At 40.1% G+C, this 10,394-nt stretch overlaps 1 protein-coding gene across 3 annotated transcripts in view; it reads right to left on the bottom strand.

The window, feature by feature from the left end:
* Positions 1–4,039: 4,039 nt before the first annotated feature.
* pcdh18b (protocadherin 18b) overlaps positions 4,040–10,394 on the bottom strand; it is a 14,571-nt gene continuing 8,216 nt past the window's right edge. For all 3 annotated transcript variants that reach the window (XM_015047979.1, XM_015047981.1, XM_015047980.1), the window contains exon 4: positions 4,040–5,531. In XM_015047979.1, coding sequence (XP_014903465.1) covers positions 4,576–5,531 — 956 coding nt within the window. In that variant the 3' untranslated portion in view covers positions 4,040–4,575. The remainder of the gene's footprint in view (positions 5,532–10,394) is intronic.

Raw genomic sequence — 10,394 nt, 5'->3', positions numbered from 1 at the left:
TGCAGATTCCTCTCAGGATCCTAAACGCAAATAAATTATTTAGAGAACAATTTGTATACCACGAGTAAGTAATTGTCCTTCTTGTTCTTGGTAACTGAAGTTGGTAAACAGCTACTTCATGGTGATGTTCTGTTTTTATTCAAATCTTGCTTTATAAATGCTCAGCACATATCTCAGAGAGTCAAAAAGCTCATGCTATCTGTCAAGAGTTCTATAATTTCATGGCTTCCCACACTTGAAAAGGAGGACATGAAGAGACTTTAAGATTTCACTCAATTTTTTTTTATTTTCACCAGCGAGTGTGAATCAATGAAGAGGTGAAAAACCTACTAAACACATACATTTTTAACATACATTTCAGACATTTGACTTAAAGTTAATAATTTATCTTAATGACCAATTAAATTTTTAACCTTAGACATACATTTCTTTCACAATTTTAACCATGATTTTAGAATTAAATTATTGAATTTTGTTTGGCTGAATCAAACAAATCCAAACATTTTAGAATGATTGTTTTTTTCCTTTTTCTCAGGACATAAGTTTTTACATTAAATATCTTAAATATGCATTTAATAGAGACAAACTGTAAAAAATAGCAGTGCAAACTGTTTCTTCAATATATTCATTTATTTTTATCAAATGCAAAACCAAAGTCAAATTACATTTCAACTGAGTCCAGTGAATGGCTTACCGGAAGTCCTTGTTTATCTAAGTCATTTCCCATGAAATGCTGCTTTGGAGACTGTGTCTGCCTTCCTCAGCTCTGTTGCAAAAATCAGCCAAATGTTTGTGGAGTCCTTACATTACCTGAGTTGAGGGTGCTGCTGATTGGACCAGTTTTCTTTCACCTGCTGAGAAGTGCTGCAGAGTGGCACACTAATGTGTGTGTTCATGCACCCACATCTGAACTCATGAATAGATCTGCGCAACACTATCTGTCCAAAACTATCCCCAAGCTGCACAGACTGACTTTCATCTCCTTTGTATGTCTGACACATCCTGTCGCTTCCACACACATAAACACTGATATCAGGTTAATCTGCTGTGGGTACCCCCAGCATGTTCATAGATAGTGGCCAGAAACCCAGCAAGGTGTTTACTGACATATACACAAAGATTACACCGGCTTATTGAGCCCGAACACACACATCCACTCCCCATTGTGCTGCTTTGTTACCCCCCTCTCTGTCTGTAGCACACACACACACACACACACACACACACACACACACACACACACCGACCCATCAAAGCAGAAACATAGTGGGTACAGATACAGGCCAGAATTACACGTGCAGAGGGATACATTCATGTTAGTGTTCTATTAAAAACGTCATTACACAAAAAGTGTGACACGAAACAATCAGAACTCAAAAATATGTGTGGTCAAAATGGAGCGCACAAAACACGGTAAGGACACACACCTACACACTGAGATAATAAGACATTTGCCCACAAACAATAAAGCACACACGTTCAGCAGCCATTATTCAGCTGATGGTCCATTATCTAACTACAGCCAGCCCTTCTCGTCACCAATGTGCCTGTGTGTATTTGTGGATAGCACACCTCCCACCATGACTGTAAGCTTTTTGTCACACAGTAGCACTACTACATTCACCCCACACAGAAACAAACACACAGCGGCTTCACTGAGGCACACTCAGAGACAAAAGCAGCATTGTCGAAGCTGTAATCCTGGTGCAAAAAAAACATCTTTCAGTGTTGCTGTAATGAAAACTGAAAACAGGAGCATATTGTCTTGACAGCTGAGAGCAGCCATGTTGCTTTGTGAGACGTGACAACCAAAGTGAAAACAGACTGATTATCTTCTGCACCATATCATGAACGTTCCAGTGAGAGCCTGACTCCTGCCTCCGATAGACCTTTCACTCTGTCTGCATTTTATCCTCTCCTCCAGGACGCTGATAAAACTGATTAGGAATTTAATTGTAAAAAGCTCAGAATTACATTAAATATCCATTATTATGGAAAGTTCACTTTGCTCCACCCACTTCATTACAAGACAACACTAACTTTGTTAATAATGGCTGCTAGAAAAGGAAACTATATTCCTGTCGGTTGCAATACAGAACATGTGTTCATGCATTTTCTCTCCCAGTCATGGAGAACAGAGCTGCATGGCTTCATTTTATTATTGCTTGCAATGTTCCTGGGATATTGGCAAAGAAAATTGTAGATTTTTCAGATCAGTTTAGGAAGAAGTCCTCCAAAAACTACCAACACGACAGGATTTACCAGAAGACTTGGCCTGAAGGAAGGTTCTGTCCCTGCTGTTCATCACAAATATACAGATGATGGTGATGTTAGTACATAATGGTGTGTTGTGAGTTTGGTATTGTTGTTTGGCACGGACATAATTTGTCATTTAGCACAAGCTGACCCTGGAATTCACCTCATGGCCCTCTGCCCTGAAGCAAAGAAGAATCCTCAGTTTGAGCTAATAATGAAATGTGTCAGATCCACAGTTTTTAATTCTTCAGTGGTTGTGGCTTGATGGTTGTTCAGGCTCCTCTTATACATCTGGGTCAAAGATCTGTGGTTGTGCCACAGTGGATCTGTTATTCTACATTAAGTAGCTACTGTTAGCTTAATCATAGTACAAACAATAAATAGACATTTTGCAGTTTAATAGTGAACTTAGACATGATTGGGCAAAAGTCAGTGGGGTACATGTAGCCTTGGCCCTGTGGTTGTTTGAGGTAAATTGAAGAGAAGATCTCTGATATGATGGAGCTGATTATCGAGGGCTTTATATGTGAGAAGGAGAACCTTAAAATCTATTCTGGATCTAATAGGGAGCCAATGAAGAGAAGCTAAAATAGGAAAAATATTATCTCTCTTTTTAATTTTCATCAGAACTCTTGCTGCAGCATTTTGGATCAGCTGAAGACTTTTAAGTTTTAATGATGAAACTAACAACCATCCACACACATTCACATCAAAGGACCTATTTAAGCTTTCTGATTAACACCTACATGCAAGAAGAACACGTGAACGACCAGTGAAACAGACAGTGAAACTTGGACCTTCTTGCCTTAAGGAAACAGTGCTGACCACTAGTCCCGCCCCATGCTTAGAAATAATAAAACATGTCAAATGTCCTCTCAACCTGTATAAGCTGAACCTAATTTAGCTCAAAGTTGCAGATAAAGGTAGTTATCTACAAACAATTAAATTTAAATAATCAACCAAGCATGAAGACTTAATGAAAACTTTCTTGATCCAATTAAATATTAATATAATCATCATAATTTTTTAATATAAACTATAAAGCTATACTCGGGTACTATGGCATAAATGTTGCTTTCGCTTTGTTCCAACATCGGTTTTTCCTTTTTTCATCAAACTGCAGTTCAGCAACGTTCCCTCCAGGGGGCTCTGTTTAGTTACTTGCTGTGTCTAGCTGCTGATAGCTGCACTGGTAGTGATGAGGTGCCGGGAGCTCAGAGCTGGAATCACAAGGTTCCAGTGCACACAATGAACCTCTAGGTGTCACTCAGTATCAAGCTGTTCCAGCTGCACAAGGGGGCTGGGGACTGGTATAAGGATCTAGGGGCAGGGGCCGGTGTGGAGGGGCGGGGATCTAACAAAGCCCTCCATGAAGCTCTCAGCACCTCTTTGTCTCTTCACAGTAGCTTTTTCCATCTGCCTCCACAGTTGTGTCTCCCACAGGCAGATCTTTTACCTTAATTGTTTTGTGATTTTCGAGGAAATGCCTCATGTTTCCATTGGGCCAGTAAACAAGGACATTTCTGATTTGAAGAGCAATGGCTCAGTTCTTTCATTCTGAGCATTAGTCTGGGGATGCAACTAAATAACAATGTTGTTTTTTTCCTCCCTTTGTTAAGCTGAGCATCTTGTCTGCCAAAGGGTCACTACAGATCTATCTATCTATCTATCTATCTATCTATCTATCTATCTATCTATCTATCTATCTATCTATCTATCTATCTATCTATCTAACAAATTAATATTTACATTTGACAAACACCAAAAAAATAGCCATCAGAGGGTTTGTGTACTGTTTTATTAATCTACCCTCCTCTTCTCTTCACAATAAATCACAACAAGTGTCCAATAATTCAGTATCATACTCATGTATACATATAATATTGACAGATAAAAAAGAATCACAATACAAAAGTTTTAAATATGCAGAATGTCAATCGCATGTCAAAGTTTTGATTCATTGTTTCTGTACTCAACATGCATTAAATTATAAAAATAGACTTTTGATTAAATTTATATACATTTTTTTTATAAATATAAGAATACAAATGTATTTTTAAAATACAAAGATAAATACAGTCACATAATGTACATTGTGTACCAAACAGCATTTACAAACATTTTTTTTGGATATTTAGCATTCACAAAACACAAACATTTCAGAAGAAATGCAACTTTAACGACAATTACAAGTCTCACTTTTTTGTCTTTTTATTCTTACAAGACTTACTTAGCTGCGTTTCTTTTATGGTTACCCACAGTTTTGTTCTTCATGAAAGGAAACAATGAGCATCCAGTAATAAATAAGAGGATGTGCCCTTACGTCTGCCGGACATCCTGTAAGAGTTTGTTGATCTCAGCCACCAGTTCGCTGGCATCCACCAGCTCATGCCGGCTGTCGCTGCGCTTGCCCTGAAGGTGGCTGAGCACCGAGTCAAAATCGTCCTCCTCATAGTTCTCTGGGATCTCCTCCATGGCTGGAAGCCATTTTGAAGAGGGCCCATTGAGTGTGGCTTGTACAGGGGGCTGGGCCAGAGAAGTCTGCACCAGTGTTGGGCTGACCAGCCCGGACAGAAGGGGGCTGCTGGTGGGTTTGGGGTTGTGGCCGCTGTTCTGGGGGCTGTTTTTAGGTGCCTGTGATCCTTTATGGTTGCTGCTCTGGCAGCTGAGCTTGGTGTTGGCTTTGAGGGTGTGGTAGCTGCCACCCTGGTGCTGCCCAGATGGGCCGATGCTACTTCCTGGATTCTGGAAGTGAGTATTGGCAGCCCAGGCTGCTACACCCTGCTGGTGAACTGAGGGGCTGGGCTTTCCAGGTAGATGACCCCTGCGACGGTCTAAAGATCCCGTCATTGGAACGCCAACACCACTCAGGCTAGTCCCCCTCTGGTTCTCATTGACCTGGACATAAGAATCCAGACCCTGCGGTAGCAACCTCTGGAACACGCTGCTCATCTCCGACAACAGTGAGGTGGTCCCACACAGGTCTTCGTCTGTGGACTTAGAGCCTCCCTCCAGCCCATCCTCTTCTGCACCATCTTCCCCACCCAAGTCTTTGCCAAAGGTGGAAAAGCTCTGATTGCGAGCAGTGCAGGTGTCAGTGCAAGGCTGGGGGACCTTTTCCTGAGTGATGTCAGTGGCTTGATGGGCTTCCTCTCCAGGAATGTAGAGATTGCTACGGTAGTCGGCAGAGGAAGAGGCAGGGCAGCCCAACGGGGGCATCCAGCACTGATCTGAATGGCCCAGAACTCGGCACTCCTCTGTGCAGAGCTTCATAGCTGCATCAAGGAAGATAAAACCTCATTAGTACACAGTAGAAAGCTGATGCACAGGTGGATGCTGGGGTGATGAATGCCTTAACATTAAACTGTAGTTCATTCCATAAGAATCCAGGACTGGTTTTCTGCACAGCCAACAAGTAAAAGCTGGTAAAAAAAATGCATGGTTGAATATGCATATACTGTATAGACGCTAATGTACAGCTTGTTTTCACGCTGCCTATTGGAAGCTAGCACTGAATTTATGATGGAACAGAAAAAAAGGGATTATCAGGGCAACAATTTGTGTTTCATTTTTGTGTCTACTGTCAGTGGCAGATAGTTAACTGCTGCTGGCGTTCTACTGCTGGGGACATTTTGAGTATTTTGGCTATTTTTTGGAGGATATCGGATATGCTGTTCAGTTTCAGGTACAACATGTCTGAGAATTCAAGAAACCATAAGAACACTTTAAAGTCATTTTTAAAGTTAAAAAGTCATTCAGCAGAAAATATGTGTTTGTCTGACTTTTCTTGAACTAAAAATAAAAGAGTAACTAAAAATACAGTCCAGAGACTCAAATATTTTGGGGAAAACAGGAACCATAAGATGTTATTTCATAATAGACTTCATTATTCTTTAATCTAATATAAGATACAGAGAATCACGTAAAGACTTGGTCTAAGGGTGCGTTCACACTGCAGCCTGAAGTGACTCAATTCCAATTTTTTGACAATTCCGATTTTTTTTGCCGGGCCCGTTCACACTGCCAGTAAATGCGACCTGTATGCGTTCTGCAGTGTAAACGGGCAAACGACCTGAAAGTGTCCCGCATGTGCAGTAGAGGGCGCAATAGCGTCAGCGTTCTAAGTGTTCTGCCAACCGCCATAAAAAGAAGAAGTGCTCAGTGTTTGCGGAAGTAAACATGGAGGCTAACGGTGGAGCTTAGCTTACATATTTGAAGTTGTTGTCCGGCCGGAGCAGCATATTAACAACTTAATCCTCATATAATCCGTCAGGGTTGTTGTTTTTCTTCCTGCTTGCGCGTATCAGGACGCAGAATAGTGAGATTTGTTGAGCATCAGTGACGTTCAGTTCGGATGAATGCGACCTGAACGTTAGGTCGCATTTGAATCGGATACGTATCGGATATGGGTCAGATTCGAAAAAGAATCCGACCTGTGCTGTTCACACTGCCATGAAAAGATCGGATACAGGTCGCATTACGTCAAAAAAATCGGAATTGAGTCACTTCAGGCTGCAGTGTGAACGCACCCTAACAGTAGAACAGCTTCACTTAGAGCTCCTCCACCCTGGGTAAATAAAGCCACACTTTACCCTTCAAGACCTAGATTGAAGGATGAATCACAGAAAGTTTGGAAACCTTACATACATTAAAAAAAACCTTAATGACAAAGAAGAAAGTAACAAAATATCAATGATCAAAAAATATTAAATATCATAATATTTATTTTTGTTTCTTCACAGGAAACAGGGGAAAACAATCTCTGTATTGAGAGATTTTTATGCCTACAAAAAAAAATTGGACTTTTAGTCGGGCTAATTAACTGATAAAAATATATTTGATCACTTTATTAATATTCTGTATATGTAAGATAAGGAACTATTAATCCAATGTAAAAATCAAAGCTGAAAAAGTCGGCCCCGTGTCTTTTTTCATCTTGTTGATATTTCCCTGTCAGTTCTTAAGTGTTTTTTCCCCCGCTCTCTAAACATGGTAGAAATCTGCTCTAATTAGTCTGAAAGGCTCTCTGCAGGAGCTCAGCCTGCTACCTTCCAATGTATTTACCATGGAGAGACAATTCAGCAAGGCCGATCAATGCCTACACATTGAAAATAACTCCCTCTCTAAAAGCCCTGCATTTTCCCCTTTCATGTCACTCTTTTCAATATTAAATCTTCAAATAGAAAATCTCCGAAGAATAAATTAGACAAATCAAATATGCCAACTTAAAGCCTTCATTAAAGGAGTGCGCTGCTTTTCAGTCGTGCCATTGAGGGACTTCATTATCCCCTCATTAACATGAAAGGAGCATTTATAATACATCTTAGAGCAGGATGAAAAGTGCATTTGGGCGCACTGGAAGGAAAAAGAAAAAAACTGCGTAGGCAGAGACTGATTGGGTGCCCCGCTGATGAAAGGATGAAAATAAAAGATTTAACCCTAGTGATCTGTGTGTGAGCATAAAAAGAAGAATGCATCAAGCAAAGTTTGCCTGAAAGCTTGGCTGGGCCTCAGTTTAACTGATTTATTTGCCAGTAAATAATTTGACAAGTTCATTCAAGTTGACACAGCTAAATTGCAAAGACTGTAATTGTTTACTACCAATTACCAATTCTATTTATCTGAGCAGGCAAAAACAACAAAACTACAAAATGCTCTGTGAAGCAGATTAACTGGCAATATAATCACTTTTTAAATTTTACCTAATAAGCCCTGCTGATGTGAATCAGAATCTGTCAGACATAGATAAATCCTGACATTTGATTCACATAGCCTCAGTCACTCATTCACCTCCTCCTCTGTGTGTGATAACTGTCTTTTGGCTAAGTTTTATATCATAAAATCTGGTTTACTTAGTGTAGGTTCAGGGAAAGTATTTATATAATGAAATCATTTCATCAATCAATTTGTCACTCAAAACATAATCATAGTATTTTAATCACACTGTAAAAAAAAACAACAACAACAAAGAGATACATCCCAATTAAATTACGGTAATTTGTCAGCAGCTGTGGTTGCCAGAACTTATCGTATTTATATTGTAAAATTCTGGCAACCACAGCTAGCGGTATTCTACCAAAAATTATAAGAAAAATTACTAAAGACACTGAACTGAACTATCCTTGAGCAACAGTGATTATAGCTCCAATTTTCTTTAGAAGGGGTGATGTTTAGAAAATGGAGTCAGCATAAAGTGAGACAGATGTGGAAAAAGTTACAAAAACACCTAGAATGTTGTGATTTTCAATCATTTCTGGAGATTCAGTCAACATATGCACCATAAACAAGAGTTTTTATAAAACTTTAGGTGTGGACAGGTGGTGCGAATGCAGCAAAATATATCTATTTTGCAAAGTATCTGTATTCATGTATTTTGCCAAAATATTTAAGCTTTTATATTTATTTGGAAATGGATAAGTATTATTACCAGAATTATTATTTAGCCTAAATATATTTAATAATTTTAAGAGTCTGTCAAATGTTTTCGTTTAAATTTGTGGTTTGATAGGGCCAGAAAGGTGAACAAAGACTGATGACTCTTTCACAGCATGCTACATCAGGCTAGCTATTTTCAATATCCTCTCACTCAGTATTCAGTCAAATTCTGCATACAGACCAAAAAATGCATTGAAAAATCTCCTATGTCTACCAGAACTCCAGTGTTTGCCACATTTAGCAGTCTGCAGAGGTCCTCAAACCCAGTCATAATTGTAAAGAGGAAACTAAATGCTGCTCAGAATCCTCCACCATGCAGCGAACGTGGGGGCAGGAGGTGGGCCCAGTCTGCACATGGAGAAAGGTGAGCTTTGAGTTGCAATTATGTTCTTCAGGCCCTAATCATGAGCACTACTTAGATCTGACTCCATAGCAACTATTTGCCACATGGCAATTAAATAGCTGCTTTTCATCAGGGAAGCAGGAGAGGTTCAGATTCAATGGGTGAAAGTGAAAGCTTGAAGGAAGGAAAAAAAGAAATTGACTAACGAGCTGAGCTCCTCCACACAGCTGTAAAGGAGGGAAGATGGGGAAGGAGGTGTTAGTGATGAGACTCTCTGCCCGTCTGCAGAGACTTTAATTGGGATGTATCTCAAATGGCGTATCGAGTGATGGCTGTGTGGGAAGCTGGCTGGATGGGTAGAGGCACCAGCACTGGGAGAAAACGGATGGGGTGATAAAAGAAGCTGCTCTGTAACTTCGGTAACGTCTGGTGAGACAGGAGAGAGACGGAGGAATTTTGGAGGAAGTGACCAATTGTGTCCCTCACAACTAGTCTGCACAGGCTGGCGTATATGAGATGCTTGGGAGCTCAGCATTTCAAAGTCAGCCGGGACACTCAACAAGTGTTCCAAGTTCTTACTTGTTAACTGGGCAGTAGAGAGGATGGGGAGTCCATGCAGTGTGACAGCACAGAGAAGCAATGGCTGGCTGAATGGAGGATCACTAGAGATATTTGGAAAGATATCTTAAGAACTTAGTGACAGTGAGGATAGATATGCATACACCAGCAGTCACCATCTTCCAAGGCAAAAGCAGTTAGTGCAGAACAATCAGTCCAGCTCAATTTGAGACATTTTTTTCAGCGTAAGGCTTTCACCTTGCGCCAACTTCTTTACCTTTCACTGAGTTAGAATCATCATCCTAACAGTACACCCTTTACACTACAGTTGAAGACTGATACTTTAACAGAAAAGACACAGCTCTTAGTCAGCATAAATTAGTTATTAAATGCCAAATAGTTATATTCATTATATGGAGTTGTTTAGAAAAGATGAACAAACCTTTCTGACACTGTACATCTACAGCTTGGTACCAAAGCATTACAATGATCATAGCTCTTTGGGACAGCATTGGCTTTTGGTTAAACAAATACTAAAGTCTGGAAATGATCTGTATGACAATGCATCTTTAGTCAATATAAACTGTGTGTTTTGTCTCCCTTCTCCCTTCTGTTTGTTTAGTCAAATCCAATAATATATATCCATTTTCATCCATCCATTTTCTAACACCCTTGTCCCTTAGTGGGGTCGGGAGGGTTGCTGGTGCCTATCTCCAACTAACGTTTCAGGCAAAAGGCAGGGTACAGCCTGGACAGGTCACCAGTTTGTCGCAGGGCAACACAGAGACAGACAAACAACCAT

Source organism: Poecilia latipinna, unplaced genomic scaffold, assembly GCF_001443285.1.
Source record: "Poecilia latipinna isolate Pla-1442-1.1 unplaced genomic scaffold, P_latipinna-1.0 Scaffold852, whole genome shotgun sequence".
Taxonomy (NCBI): domain Eukaryota; kingdom Metazoa; phylum Chordata; class Actinopteri; order Cyprinodontiformes; family Poeciliidae; genus Poecilia; species Poecilia latipinna.
The sequence above is the reverse complement of the archived record's forward strand: the minus strand, read 5'-3'. Positions and strand labels throughout refer to the sequence as shown.